Source organism: Choloepus didactylus, chromosome 27 (genome assembly GCF_015220235.1).
Source record: "Choloepus didactylus isolate mChoDid1 chromosome 27, mChoDid1.pri, whole genome shotgun sequence".
Taxonomy (NCBI): Eukaryota; Metazoa; Chordata; class Mammalia; order Pilosa; family Megalonychidae; genus Choloepus; species Choloepus didactylus.
The window spans coordinates 7,948,432-7,963,672 of NC_051333.1; the positions used below are offsets into that span (position 1 = coordinate 7,948,432).

Here is a 15,241-nt window from a genome sequence, read left to right on the forward strand (position 1 = left end):
CTAATACACTTCCCGTCTTGCGCGCATGCGTAATCTCGTATACGAACTGTACCCTTCCGCCTCTTGGCAAAGAGTCCCTACGTGGAACGCGATCGGCTTGAGGTCTAATCTCTTCGATCAGCAACTGTCGAGCGCCTTCTGTGCGCTAAGCGCTGTTTGGGAGGCTGGTGGAGATATAGCCTGTTACTAGAACAATGTCTTTTATCTTACGGAACTCCCGGAGGGAGATAATAAAGGCGTTTAAAAGAATAAAGTAATTTCAGATTGTGGCCGGCACTATGAAGAAAAATATTGCAGAGTAAGAGGATGCGAAGGGAGAGCGGGGCTGTTTAAGAGAGGCATGCCATTCCAAAAAGATGACGTTTGCACAAATGCCCGATCCGAGGGACACCTGAACGGGTTAACAGCAAGTGCAGAGGTCATGGTGGGGAGCCATGAGGTCACAGAACTGGCAGCCATGTTATTAGGGCCCTATATATCCGTAACTAAATAACTATTGTACTTGGGGTGTATTTGTAAAAATGCTTTGACATATTTTTTTTTTCTGAACAATTTGAAAGTAAATTTCCTGAGAATAAGGACGTTCTCCTACATAACCACAGACTCATTTCAGCCCTAAGAAAGTTTACCCAGCTCCTATTTTCAGATTTCGGACTCAAGAATATCTTGCTTTTATCCAAACCAGGATCCAGTCAAGGGTCACACATTGCACTTGGTTGTCATGGTGATTTAATGCACAGACTACCTGTGCACTTTTTTTTTGGGGGGGGGGGTGAATTCAGACCAGTTTTCTGTAGAATGTCCCCCATGCTGGATTTGTCTGTTTCCTCGTGGTGTTTAATTTGTTTCACTTCCCCTTTTGCCTGTAAGATGGAAATAAAGTCTGAAGGCTTGAGTAGGTTCAAGCAGTTTGGCAAAAGCACTTCCCTGGTGGACTTCACATCCGCAGCAACGTGTCAGATTGTCCCACTACAATGGTGCTGAGTTTCATCACTGGGTCAAGGAGCTGGCGATTAGCAACGAATCTGAGCCATGAAACTTCAACACTGTGCAGCTATTCTGTTCCCCAATCATCTCTCACCTAACAGTTGTAGCAGCTACTGCTGATTCTTGCCAATGAACCAAGTGTTATGTGGCAGGGTAAGGGCAGATTACATAAAGAGGGAAGTAATGAAAGAGTTTTGATCAGGGGAAGAACATAAGCCTAATTTACATTTTTAAAAGATCACTTCCATGGCTGTGGACAGAATAAATGCAGGGAGGGGACTGAGGGGGAAACAGGGAGACCGGTTAGGAGGCTGCAATTTACAGGCAAGAGGTGGTAGATTGGAGTGAGATGGGGAGCAGTGAGGGTGGTCAGGAGTGATAGGATTCAGGATGTATTTTGAAAGTTGAGTTCACTTTTTCAGTTGCTGAAAGACTGGAATTGGAGTATGTGGAAAGAGGGAAATTAAAAATAACTCCTAGAAGAGATTAAGGAGACATGCAACTAAATGCAATGCAGACTACTGGGTTGGATTCTGGACCAGAAAAAAGGGCATTAGTGGAAAACTGGTGAAATTCAAATAAGGTCTGCGGTTTATAGTATTGTGCCAGTGTTAATTTCCTGGCTTAAATAATTGGTCTATAAGACGTTGACATTGGCAGGAGTTGGGTGAAGGATATATAGGAATTCTCTGTACAATTTTTGCAACTTTTCTGTAAATTTACAATTATTTCAAAGAAAAAAGTTTTTTAAAAAAGTAAACAAAGCTAATCTAGCCTTAATTTAAAGAAAAAGAAAAAGAAAAAGAAAAGCACGTGACTCCCAGATTTGTAGGTTGCACAACTGGGTGATTGGTGATGCCGTTGATCCACAGACAGGGCAGACTTGGAAAAGAGTGGGATTATTGAGAGAAAACGCAGACCTCTGGGTGTGGACACATGAAAGAAGCCTGTTAGACCCTCAAGTGAAGATGTGGATTTGAAGTTTGGAATATATGGCAGCCATGGAAGAATTTGTGGCTGAAAAGCTAAATTGGGAGTCATCAAAGTAGAGAGGGCATTTGAAGCCATGCGACTGGATGAGATTGCCTAACAGATGAGGGAAGACGGAGAAGAAAGAGGTTCAAGGACTAGGTAAGGTCACTCATATAAAGCAGGAAGAACCTACAAAGGAAACTGAGTCGAAGTGATCAAGAACGTGGTAGGAAAACCAGGAGAGTGGTGTCCAGGAAGCCAAAGGACACGGTATTCAACTATGTCCAAGACTGCTGAGAGATGCGCTAAGATAGACCAAACTTGGGCAATCACTGTGGCAAGATAAAGTAATGGGTGACCTTGACAAGACAAAGAGAGGTGCAGTGGGGACCTCAGGTCAGGAAAACTCTTTGGAGAAGTTTTGCCAAAAAGGGAACCAGGAGAGGACGTTGTAACAGAAGGGAGAAGTGGGGTCAAGGAAGAGTTATTTTTAAACACAGAAAATATTATGACATGACTGTATGCTGAAGGCAAAAATGTGAAACATACACTCGCCATATAACTCAGCAGCCCCACACTTAGCTACTTACCCATGAGAATTGAAAACATGTTCATACAAAAACATGTACAAGGGGTTTTATAGTTGTTTTATTAGCAATGCCTGAGATACTACTGAGCATTAAAAAGAAACAATTTACTGATAAATGCAACAATGAATCTTAAATGCATTATGCTAAGTGAAAGAGATTAGACTCAAAGGGCCACATCTGGCTCCACTGATAAGACATTCTGGAAAAAGCAAAACTATAGGGACAGAGGGACAGTAAACAGATCAATGGTTGCCAGGGGCTGGGGCTGGGAAATGTGGTTAACTACAAATGGGCACAAGGGAATTTCTTGGGGATGATGGGACCGTTCGATATTTTGATTGTGGTGATGGTTTCAAAACTGTTTATGTTTGCCAAAAATCATAGATGTGATGCTAAAAAGGGTAAATTTTACTCCATGTAAATTATACTTTAAGAAACTTGACTAGATGTGGGAGATTGAATTAATACACTGAAAAAATATTTTCTTAATCTTAATTCATTGCTGTGGGTTTGAACAGAGTGTAAACAGGACCTTTTGAAGATGTTAGTTAAGGTGTGGCCAACTTGCAAAAGGGCGGGTCTTAATCCGGATTACTGGAGTCCTTTATTAGCAAAAGAATTTCAGGAATAGAGACAAGTGGAAGAGCAGAAGCTGGAAGTCAACAGAACACAGAAGAGAAAGAAGACGCCGCCATGTGCATGGCCACGGGACAGAAAAGTCAAGGAGACCCAAGGATCTCTGGCTCCAGAATGCCTCAGCCTTTGAGGACAAAGCATTGCCTTGCTGATGCTTCAATATTCGAGCTTCTCCAATCCTTGCAACTGTGAGCCAATAAATTCCCATTATTTAAGCCAATCCATTCAGTGGTATTTGCTTTGGCATCTGGGAAACTAAGACAGATGGCTTCCCCTAAGAGTTAACAATCACAAGGGGAAAACAATCACATTGCAGTGGAAAAAACCCGCAGTCACCATCCTAAGCATGTGACAGAGTTAATGTGATCAGTTAGAAGACTTATGGACATAGTGTGTCCTTGATATGAAGTGACAAAAAGGGTGTTCCAGCTCTGTGGTAGTCTCCCCCCCCCAAAATCCATAACCTCAGTCTAATCAAGATAAGGCGTCAGACAAGCCCAAATTGAGGGGCAGTCTACAAAATAACTGTCCAGTATTCTGCAAAAGTGCTGAGGTCAGAAAAGGGGGATGCGAAACGAAACAAAATAAAATTTCAGTGGCTGAGAGATTCCAAAAGGAGCTGAGAGGTCACTCCGGTGGACATTCTTACGCACTATATAGATAACCCTTTTTAGGTTTTAGTGCATTGGAATAGCTAGAAGTAAATACCTGAAACTATCAAACTGCAACCCAGTAGTCTTGACTCTTTAGACGATTGTGTAACAATATAGCTTACAAGGGGAATGACAGTGTGATTGTGAAAGCCTTGTGGATCACACTCCCTTTATCAAGCGTATGGATGGACGAGTAGAAAAATGGGGACAAAAACCAAATGAAAAATAGGGTAGGGGGGATGATTTGGGTGTTCTTATTTACTTTTATTTTTTATTCTTATTTTTACTTTTTCTGTTGTAAGGAAAATGTTCAAAAAATAGATTGGGGTGATGAATGCACAACTATATGATGGTACTGTGAACAGCTGATGGTACACCACAGATGCCTGTATGATATATAAATATATCTCAATAAAACTGAATTCAAAAAATACAGAGAGATGAAAAATATTAAAAAAGAAAGTGCTGAGGTCAGGAAAGACAAGAAAGATAGGAAACATCACAGTTGGAGGGGACGAAGGGAACATGACAACTAAATGCAACGTGGTATCCTGAGGTTGGATCCTGGAACAGACAGAAGATGGTAGTGGAAAAACTAGTCTGTCATTTAGTCAATATTCCATCCCAAAGCTCATTTCTTAATTTTCATAAACATTCTGTGGTAATGTAAGATGCCAGCATTAGGGGAAGCTGGTGAAGAGTTTTCAAGAACTCGTGGTATCTTTGTAACTCTTCTGCGAGTCCAAAAATATTTCAAAAGAAAGAAGTTTTTTAAAAGATGGATGCTATTATGACATAGGGGTGATGGAAATGATACCAAGGCAGGGAAGAGGCTGATTGTATTAGTTTCCCGCCACTGTTGTAACAGACTGCCACAAACAGAGGCTTAAAACAACACAAATTTATCATCATCCAGTTTGGGAGGTCAGAAATCTAAACTGGGTCCTCAGGGCTGTGTGGCTTCCGGAGGCTCCAGGGCAGAATCTGCCCTGGCCTTTCCGAGCTTCTAGAAGCTGCTGCTATTCCTTTGCTCGTGGCCCCTTCCTCCATCTTCGAAGCCAGAGGCATGGCATCTTTTCTCTCTCTGACATCTGCTCCCTTCCTCACCTCTTCTCTCCGATCTTCCGACCTCCCTCTTATACGGACCCTTGTGATTACATTGGGGCCACAAGGATCGTACAGGATAATCTCCCCAACTCTAGAGCCTTAATCATATCTGCAAAGTCCCCTTTGCCATATCAGGTAATATGGGGGTGAAGAGGTGGACATTTCCAGGAGCCATTACTCTGCCCACCACACTGATGACACTGGGTGAGGGTAGGAACAGAGCCTGTCAGTAAAAGAGGGGGTGGGCATCCAGCACTCAAGACTTTGCTTTTAGCTCAGAGTGTGTCTTAGTTCGCCAGGGCTGCTGTGACAAATACCACAATGGGTTGGCTTCAACCCAGGCATTTATTTCTTTATTGTCTCATGGTTTAGGTCATTTGACGTCCAGCATCCAGGGCTTACCAGGCCATGCTTTTCTCTTGGAGTCTGTGGCATGCCAGCGATGGCTTGTCAGCTCTTTGGCATCCATTGCCGTCTGTTGACATCCGTTGGCATTCATTGGTGTACACTGGCATCTGTTGGCGTCCATTGGTGTCCACTGGTGTCTGTTGGCATCCGCATCGGCTTGTGGGTGCATCTGTGCCTCCATCACACGGTGATATGTCTCACTTTCTGTATTCTTCTAACTGGCTGACGCATACAAATTTCCTCTCCTTATAAGGACTCCGGGTGTATGGAGTAAGGCCCACCCTGATTCAGTTCCATCTCGTCTAACAGGATCTTTGAAGATCCTATTTCCAAACTAGTTCACACCCACAAGTCTGGGGCTTAGGATTCAAACATGTCCCTTGGAGGGACACGATTCCATCTACCACAGGGTGGGACCAATAATCCACTTTTATTGGAAGGAAAGCAGAGTCTCTAGGCAGCTGAATGGACTGCCATGAAGTGTTCTTCTGGCAGCTTCTATTTTTTCGTGGAATAAGGAATGAGGAAACCAGCTGATTGAAGGTGAGGCAAAACAGGGAGGCTTGAGGACGATGAAGATAGGAAAGTCATCTTGGAGAGGCAGAAGATACACAGACAAAAGGAGACGTACCAGGGTCACGGGCAGTGCTGAGATGGGGGGTGGTGGTCATGAACATAAAGTGATCTGCATAGTGGTGTTTGAATAGCCCCTCTCAGTGCCTGGAGGTTCAGGCAGAGTTGCTGAGATTTACCCAGGTTGGAATTTGGTCAAATGAGTGCCCTGGAAGGAGATGCAGGTGAGTGACTTGAAAGTGTGTGAAAGGGAGTGATTTCATTGGCGGAGCATGGAATGAAAACAGGGAAAAGAGGAAAGACAGGGCCTGGCAGGGGGAGTCAGAGGCAGTGAAAGGTAACAGGTCTGTGGATTGCAGGTGCTGGAGGGTTTGAAACGTTTTTAAATACAGTTGGCTGGACAAAGAAGAGCCTGGGCAGAGACTGGGATGCCCAAAATAAAGATTTTGGAAGGGGTTTAGTTACTGCTCTTGGCAAGGACCAGGGTACAACCATGAAAGTAGGTGTCAGAATGGGAACCGACGGCTCAAGGGTGCAGGGTATCTTTCGGGAGTTCATGAAAATGTTCTAAAATATGATTGTGATGGGAAGCAAGGTCTTCAGGGAGGGGGGCCCATTGGTGTGAGAGGGTGATGGGTGAATAGCCCTGTGAATATATACAAAGCCACTGAATTCACTTTAATGGGGAAATTGTATGGTACGTGAATTATATCTCAATCAAGCTATTTAGGACAAAATAAAACACAATGGGTGGCTGAGGTAGGGCAGAAGGTGTGACTGTTGGAAGTAATGGACTCAAGCACTGAGAGGCACGTTCTGTTGTCTGTCCCTGCCTCATAACAAGCCACCCCCAAATTGTCTGGCTGCAAACAACAAAAATAATTTATTTTGCTTGCAAGTCTGCAACGAGGGCCAGGCGGGGTGGGGGGTGGGGGCTTATCTGTGCCCCGCACTCGGCATTGGTGGAGGAGGGGTCACCAGGGCTGGAGGAGAATCTGCTCCTAAGATGGCACACGCACATGGCTGATGAGTCCGGCCAGGGCCAGGAGGGGCCCCACTGTGGGTTCTGGACAAGGGGCTGAAGAGAAGAGGGGGGAGTTGTATTGCCTTTTCAACTCAATCTCGGAAATCACATAGTGTGACTTCAGCTGTCCTTTGTTAGTTGAGGCAGTCACCTAAAACCACTCCGTTTAAGGGAAGAGGACATAGAGTCCATGTGATGGAGTGTGGCAAGGTTCTGGACGATGGGAAAATATGGTTGTGGCCATTTTGGAAAAGACAAGCAACTACGGGGCCAGGAGTTAGAGGAATCATATAGGGGATGCTGAATTTACTAAGAATAAGTTATTTCCCTGACAGTTTTGGAGTGACTGTCAGGAAGCCAGCACCTAAACTTTTCCATGAATGAGCAAGAACAGCCAGAAGGTGAAGAGATGGATTCCAAAGAAGGGTGGGAGATGTCTAGGGACAGCTTGAGCTTTAGGAGTCTGGGAGGGGAAGAGGAGCAAGGAAGACACCTGCCTCACTATCAGGCCCAGTGACAGGAGGGTATGAGAGAGAAAAGGGCTGATGTGAGAGGGCTGCTGGGAAGCAAGGTCTTCAGGGAGGGGGGCCCGTTGGCATGAGAGGGTAAGGAGGCTTTCGGAGAGGGGAGGGGGATCCCGGGGCTTGTGCCATTGACAGGCCAAGGGAAAAGTCTGGGGATCAGAGAAAGAAGGGGAGCTCGCTCGATTTGAGGGTGTGCAGAGCCCTGTGGGAACTAAGGAACTGTGGGAAAAGGAGCCACTCAGAAACAGCAGACCCCCCCATGCCACCTCCATGCAAGGGAGAGACTTGGGGTCACTGAGGGAGCTCCAGCTTGATTTACAGAAGAGTCTACTCACAGACAGTTCAGAGACCCACAAACAGAGAAGCAGAGAGTGAGAGAAAGGAGACAGCCATCAGAGAGAAGGGGGAGGGGGGACAAAAAACCAGGCAGGTGGGGTTGAAAAAGAGCCCAGGAAAAAGGGGGATAGAGACGCAGAGACAGAGGAGGTAGAAGACCATGAGAGACGGAGGGGAAATGGAGACCCAGGTAGAGGAACACAGAAGTCCAGAGAGAGGGTGAAAGCATTGCAGAAAAAAAAAATGTAGCCAGAATTCTCCAGGATTTAGAACCTTTAGCGCCTCTCTCCACTCCCCCAGCAGAGGGCGCCCGAGACCCCCTTGTCGGGGTGGACCACTCTCCGCCACGCCCTCCCAAGCACACCCCCCCCCCCCCCACGTTGGGGCTATTTTTCTGCAGTGTCACCCGACACCTGTGGCTGGAAGGCCAACGTCTGTCTGCCCTTCGGCTCCTGCGAGCGACCCTGCGGTGTCTCCCTGGCCCACCTCCTGGCTGTTCCTAACAGGCCCGGTCTCTCGCACTGTTCAGGGCTACAGCTCAGCCCCCCACCCCCGGCCCCCTGGTGCCGGGAAGTCTGGGAGAAAGTCCAGGTGGAGCCTCCGGGGGACACCTGGGCGAGGACTGTCACTGGTCTCCCGCCGCCAGACGGTCCCCAGAAAGGGGCAACCACCCAGGCCCCATGGTGGAGCAATGAGAGACCTGGTGATTAAGACAAAAAACAAAACAAGAAAACCTAAGACAGAGCCCCAGACAAACCCAGAGAAAGGGAGTTAGAGACCCACAGCGGATCCCCACCCCAGAGTGATGGTCGGACAGGTTCAGAGCTCTGGCTCCAGAGACCGCCCCCCCCCCCCCCCCAGTGCTCCACAGGCTCTGAGGCAGAGATGGGGGTAAAGAAAGAAGCCCAGTGGGAGCCCCGGGACAGAACCCAAGGATATAATGAGAGAGAAGAGACCCAGAGAGACAAGGGACAGACGCGGGCAGAGAGGAGAGAGCCAGGGACCAAAGGCGACAAGAGCCAAACGGGGGCAGAAACCCCGAGACAAATAGGGAACTCGGACACTGACACCCAGAGCCCCCTCACTGCCCTCCCACCTACGAGCGACGAAACTCCAAGAGAACTGGCCACAGAGATACTCAGAGACACAGCCCCGGCCGAGACAGAGACCGGAGCGATAGGACAGACCCTGAGCCTGCAAGGGAGAGAGACGTGGAAAGATGTGACATCCTCCCCAACCTCCAAAAAGGGATTCAGACGCTCAGACGTTGAGGGCCAGAGACACACACGGAGACTCAGGGCAGAGATCCGGGGCGACATCGAAACAGAGGGAAAGGGTCCCGAAAGCGGACAGACTCCGGGAAACAGCAGCGCGGGTGGGAGGGGAGAGGGGACCACGGCTGGCGTCCCGGCAGAGGGCGCCCGGTCACCCTCTGCCCCTCCGGGGTCACGGGCGCCCCCGCCCCTGCGCCCTGGCCACCCGGCCGGGCTATTTTTACGCGCGGACACCGGACACCGGACACCGGGCTGGGGCGGCGGCGACGGCGGCCGGGGCGACGGCCGAGGCGGGGCCGGGTTGGGCCGAGCTGAGCCGGGCGTCGGGGCCACACGTCCGTCCGCCGCTCGCCGGGCCTGCGCGCGCCATGGAGGCGTGCGGCTGCTGCGAGCGGCTGGTGCTCAACGTGGCCGGGCTGCGCTTCGAGACGCGGGCGCGCACCCTGGGCCGCTTCCCGGACACGCTGCTCGGGGACCCGGCGCGCCGCGGGCGCTTCTACGACGGCACGCGCCGCGAGTACTTCTTCGACCGCCACCGGCCCAGCTTCGAGGCGGTCCTCTACTACTACCAGTCAGGCGGGCGGCTGCGGCGGCCGGCGCACGTGCCGCTCGACGTCTTCCTGGAGGAGGTGGCCTTCTACGGGCTGGGCGCGGCGGCGCTGGCGCGCCTGCGCGAGGACGAGGGCTGCGCCGCGCCGCCCGAGCGCCCCCTGCCCCGCCGCGCCTTCGCGCGCCAGCTCTGGCTGCTCTTCGAGTTCCCCGAGAGCTCGCAGGCCGCGCGCGTGCTCGCCGTCGTCTCTGTGCTTGTCATCCTCGTCTCCATCGTCGTCTTCTGCCTCGAGACGCTGCCCGACTTCCGCGACGACCGCGACGACCCCGGGCTCGCCGCGGTGGCGGCCGCCGCCGGCCCGGTGAGGGGCGGGGCCTGGGTGGGGGAAAGGCGGGCCTTGGACGGAGCGGGGCGGAGCCCCGGGGGACCTGGCCAATCAGAAGGTGGGGCAAGGGGCCTACTAGGGACCCCGCCTCTAAACGCTGGGCCGGGGGCGGGGCTTGAGGCTGGGAGTAGGCGAACCCGACCGGTTGGAAAGCGGGGTTGAGGTAGGTGAGAAATAGGGACTTAGGTGCCGGGGCGTGGCCACCAGAACATTCAGAATTCCAAACTGGGGGCCATAGGAGGGCCTGAAAATCTGGGGCCTCTGATTCTGAGGCCTGCAGCGACCAATTCGGAAGGGCGGGGACTGCAAGCAGTGAGCTGAGGGAACTGGCGCCAGAGGGGTGGGGCCTGGCGGAGGGGACAAGAGGAACCGATCAGAGAGCAAGCCAGGCTGAAGGCGGTGAGAGGGAGGTCCCGAGGACTTGGGCTACCCAGAGGGTCTTTAGGCATTATAGTCTGAGCTGGGGTCTGGGAGGGCAAAGGAAGGTGGGGCACAAGGAGGCGGAGCCAGGGCTGGGAGCCTCACCTAGAAAATCAATGCTGGAGAGGGGTACTTTGGGAGGAAAGAGGTTGAACCCCACTTAAGCATCATTTCCGGAGTCCCCACCAGTGAACCTGGCTCAGGAGCCGGTAAGGTCAGGTTTTCCAGGGATGATCCTGGGGTCCTGGGAAAGGAGGAGTCTAGGACAGCCAGGGTGATCGGCGGGGGGCCTTGGGGGCAATGGCTGCTGACCAATCTGTAGACAGGACCAGCCCTGGCCTGTCCTCCCTGAACCCCTTCCTCCCTGCAGTTCTCCGCTCGGCTGAATGGCTCCAGCCCCGTGCCTGGACCCCTGCCCCGCCTGCCCTTCGATGACCCGTTCTTTGTGGTGGAGACGCTGTGCATCTGTTGGTTCTCCTTTGAGCTGCTGGTGCGCCTAGCGACCTGCCCGAGCAAGGCAGCCTTCTTCAAGAACGTGATGAACCTCATCGATTTCGTGGCCATCCTGCCCTACTTTGTGGCCCTGGGCACCGAGCTGGCGCGGCAGCGGGGGGTGGGCCAGCCGGCCATGTCCCTGGCCATCCTGCGTGTCATCCGGCTGGTGCGCGTCTTCCGCATCTTCAAGCTGTCCCGGCACTCCAAGGGCCTGCAGATCTTGGGCCAGACTCTGAGGGCCTCCATGCGTGAGCTGGGCCTCCTTATCTTCTTTCTGTTTATCGGCGTGATCCTCTTCTCCAGCGCAGTCTACTTTGCTGAAGTTGACCGGGCGGACACCCATTTCACCAGCATCCCCGAGTCCTTCTGGTGGGCGGTGGTCACCATGACCACCGTGGGCTACGGGGACAAGGTGCCCCTCACTGTCGGGGGCAAGATAGTGGGTTCTCTGTGTGCCATCGCCGGCGTGCTGACCATTTCCCTGCCCGTGCCGGTCATCGTCTCCAACTTCAGCTACTTTTACCACCGGGAGACAGAGGACGACGAGGACAGCATGTATAGCCATGTGGACATGCAGCCCTGTGGCACACTGGAGGGCAAGGCCAATGGGGGCTTGGTGGACGGAGACGTGCCTGAGCTGCCACCTCCACTCTGGACTCCCCCTGGGAAACACCTGGTCACCGAAGTGTGAGGGACTTCTGAGGTCTGCAGGACCTCATAGCTCCTCGGAGGGAGGGAGGGGGAGGGGAGGAGGAACAGATCAGGGGGAGGGCATTGGGCTTAGGAAGAACTTGGATAGGTGGTATTGAATAGGAGAGCACTGAGTCCTGTTGGGTCTTGAGTTGTGTGGTTTGGTGGCTCCTATGGAGACCTCCTTAGGTGGCAATGAATGGCTCTGGGTTGTGGCAAGTTGAGTTGTGGCATCTCTGTTGGGGGTGGGGTCTCCAGTGGTTTGCATCGCATTGAGTTGTGCAGGGCTTGTGGGGCCCTTTGGGGTAGTGTCATTGAGGTAGGTTTGGGCATATAGTTTTGTGAGTTCCCTAGGTCCATGTTGGATTAGAGTTGGGTTGTGAGTCCAAGTGAGTCTTGTTGAACCACATTGTGCAGGATTGATTTTGTGTGGTTTTATGAGTCACCTGGGGCCATACTGGGTCACTTTAGGCGGTCACTCATGGCATGGTTGGGACTGATTGCGTGGTCGCGCATGGTGTGGTTGGTTGACTTGAGACGTGTCAGAAATTGTGCGGCTTTGTGATTCTCCTAGGGCCATGTTATTTTAGGTTCTGTGAACTTGTGAGTCATGTTGAAATATCAAGAGTCAAATGATATAAAGTGAGCTTTCTAGATCACGTTGGGTTAAGTTAGGTTGGGGTGAGTGACCATAGGAGACTTTTAGGGTTTTGTTGAGTTGTGTAGAGTTAGATGGCTGGAAAGCTTTCAGGGTCACATTGAGTTGAGCTGTATTGAATTGTAACCATGTGAGTCTTGTAGGTCAGTTCAGTTGGGTCATATGGCTGGGTCCCATGGGGCCAAGCAGAGTTGAGTTACATTGAGTTGTGTCATTGTGTGAGTCCTGAACGAATGTCGGGTTGAGTTGTACTGTATATATCTGTTGCATAGGGCCACCTGGGGTTGTTTTCGGTTTGGTGGTAGCATCAGGATCCAAGAATAACATCATCAGGGAGTAATTATGTACCAGAGAGTAAGTGTGGTGTTGGAGGTCCTGAGAAGAAGTAATGAGCTGGCTTGACTAGTATAACTCACTGTAGGGTTGAATTCTGTATCTGTAGATTCAGAGGTCCATCCGTAGGGGCTCCGGTGATCGGGGGAGACGTAGACACTCCTGTTTACCCCACACCTGCTTCATTTTGCCATTCAAATGCCATCTCTGTCCATCCTCCAGGGCATTTTTGCTTCCAGGTGGTGATCAGAGTCATGGGGGAAAGAGAAGAGGGGAAAAAACTGTTTGTACTCTGTCCAGACATGATGGGGGGATGGAAACCCAAAGTGGGGAGACAGAGACCCCGGGACGGATAGAGACCAGAGAGAGGAAGGGATAGAAACCCAGAGAGGAGGGGACAGAAACCCAGAGACAAAGGAACAGAGACCCAGAGAGGGGGACAGACACCAAGAGTAGGGGACAGAGACCCAGGGATGTTTCAGGTACCCAGAGAAAGAGGGACAGACATTCAGAGTTGGAGATAGACCATAGGAGTCCCAGAGAAGGAAAACCCACCAAAAAAAAAAAAAGAGAGAGAGACTGAAAATTTCAGTGCCTCTGAACCCGAGGGAGACACCATCTCCATTACACAGAATCATAAAGAGATCCTAAATCAGAGCATGTCAGCCCATCCTCCCTGCAGCTCAGGGAGGCTGTCGGGCAAACGGGGTGTCTCCGTCTACTTCCCAGTCTCAGAGAAGGGGACACCCTGGTCCAGGGGCCCGGACTTGCGGTGAGCTGTCAGACTCTCCAAGTTCCCCCGTCCAACTAATGCAACACACAGCACCTCCCGAGTTCAAAAGCCTCATTTCTTACAGACAAGGAAACCGAGGCACCGAGGGGCAGATGTTACCCAAGGTCACGAAGCCAAAAATGTTCAGAGGACTTTCAGAGCTCAAAGGGCATTTAGAGGGTGACAGTTATAATCACTAATATATAGGGCTTCCTATGTGCCAGGCATCATTTGAGGTACTTTGTGTTAATTTATTAAAACTCATCCAGTGGTGGTGGTGGTATTATTTTTAGCTATAAGCCCCCCCCCCCCGCTTTTTTTTTGTCAAACGAAATCTTCTTTCATTTTGTTCAGCGTCAAACTCCAGAGAGGAGCTGGTTGGGGGGAAATACCTCCTTTCTAGTCCTTTTGGCAACTCAAAAGGCAGCTGAGAAATTCCATTTGGGAACCACTGATCGAATCCAACCACTTTTTTCTTTTTTAATACAGAGAGATAGAATTAGGTATATGTTACAGGAAGAGTTCGGTTAAGGTTGAAATAATACAACCTTTAGGGAATTGTTTGTCTCTGAAGTGGAGAAAAAGGCACACTGAGGGACAAGAACAGAGAAAGACCCCTCAAATTAACAGAAATAAGGTGGGGTCCCGGAGACCCAGACAGACCACAGTACACAGACCAAAAGAGGTAGAGACAGATGCAGAGAAGAAAGGAAACCTGGAGAGGGGACAGCCATCCAAGGGGAGGAGGGAGAGCAAGAGAGAGGAGGGCAGAGAGCCGGGGTGGGGGGTGGGGGGGGGGTTAGTGGGGAGTGGTCAGAGACCCAGAGAAGGAGAGAAGGGGGTAAGAGGATTAGACCCTGGTGGGGATGGGGAGGGGGGGTGGGCAATCAGAGCCCCAGGGGTACATAATCGTGGAAACAGACATGGGGGACAGAGACCCAGAGAGAGGGGGACAGTGACTCAGAATGGGGGGACCCCAAGAAAGCAGGTAGAGAGACTAAAGGAGACTTTCCCCAGTGTTTCCCAGTAACTCTTTGAAGCCCACTCCACCCCCACCGGAAACTGGAAGTTAGAGTCCCTCTGCTAGGGAGAGATGAGCTGGGCGTCAGGGATGCGGAAGGCGTGGGGAGGTCAGTGAGGTGACCCAAGTGGACACCCTCAGCCTGGGAAGGCGCCCCTCCCCCACCCCAGGGACAAATGCAGCCGCCTTCTGCGTTGCTTGGCTGGGACCCAGAGGAGGACAGGGGAACACCCTAAGCCGGGGACACCCTTCCTGCCACCTTGCCATGCTATATTTAGGCTGAGGGAGGGATCTGGGATGACCCCCACCTCCCCTAAAGGCGGGTGTCAGCTTTCCTCCTGAAAATAGCTCAGGGGGAGGGGAGCCCCAGTCCCTGGGGGGGGTGGGGGGGGTGAAGGGCTCCAGCTCCGTCCTTCTGAGGGTCTCTCTCTAGGTCTCAGGCCTCCTCTCTCTGGGTCTCTTGTCCTCTTTTCTCTCTGTTACTCTGCCTTTCCCCCCATTCCTCCCTTCCTCTGCCTCTCTTCACTGATTTTCTAAGCAGCTCATTCTGTTCCCAAAACAAATCTCTACCTACCTCTGAGTCCTATAATACCCTGAATTTCTCTTAGTTGAGCCCAGGACAAGACCCTCTGTCCAGTCCCCATCCAAGAAATTCCAGCAGAAAGACCTGTGTTGGGAGCCCCCACCGTCCCTGTCCCCCGGGCCGCGGGCCTTATCGCTGCCCGAGCCCAGCTGGTTAATGTCTGTCGTGGAGCTCCTGGGAAAGCAGGGATGAGAGCAGAGGGTGGGAATCTGCCCCTGCCCTGGGAATGACACTTAATTGGCAAAAGGAA

The 15,241-nt window shown here is 51.4% G+C and overlaps 1 protein-coding gene across 1 annotated transcript; it reads left to right on the top strand.

Annotated features, from left to right (window-relative positions):
• The first annotated feature begins 25 nt into the window (after positions 1 to 25).
• Positions 26 to 13,219, top strand: KCNA7 (potassium voltage-gated channel subfamily A member 7). Its single transcript, XM_037819203.1, has 5 exons — positions 26 to 140; positions 8,211 to 8,425; positions 8,672 to 9,031; positions 9,225 to 9,995; positions 10,810 to 13,219. The coding sequence occupies exons 1-5, from the start codon at positions 26 to 28 to the stop codon at positions 11,623 to 11,625; spliced, it is 2,277 nt and encodes a 758-aa protein (XP_037675131.1). The 3' UTR covers positions 11,626 to 13,219.
• The last annotated feature ends 2,022 nt before the right edge of the window (positions 13,220 to 15,241 follow it).

Bases quoted from the DNA above. Each gene is read 5' to 3' on its own strand.
- KCNA7 (XM_037819203.1), top strand. From the start codon at position 26: ATGCGTAATCTCGTATACGAACTGTACCCTTCCGCCTCTTGGCAAAGA. The intron at 141-8,210 runs GTGCGCTAAGCG...ATTTTTCTGCAG, and splicing joins GCAACTGTCGAGCGCCTTCT to TGTCACCCGACACCTGTGGC. The intron at 9,032-9,224 runs GTGACATCCTCC...GCGTCCCGGCAG, and splicing joins GGAGAGAGACGTGGAAAGAT to AGGGCGCCCGGTCACCCTCT.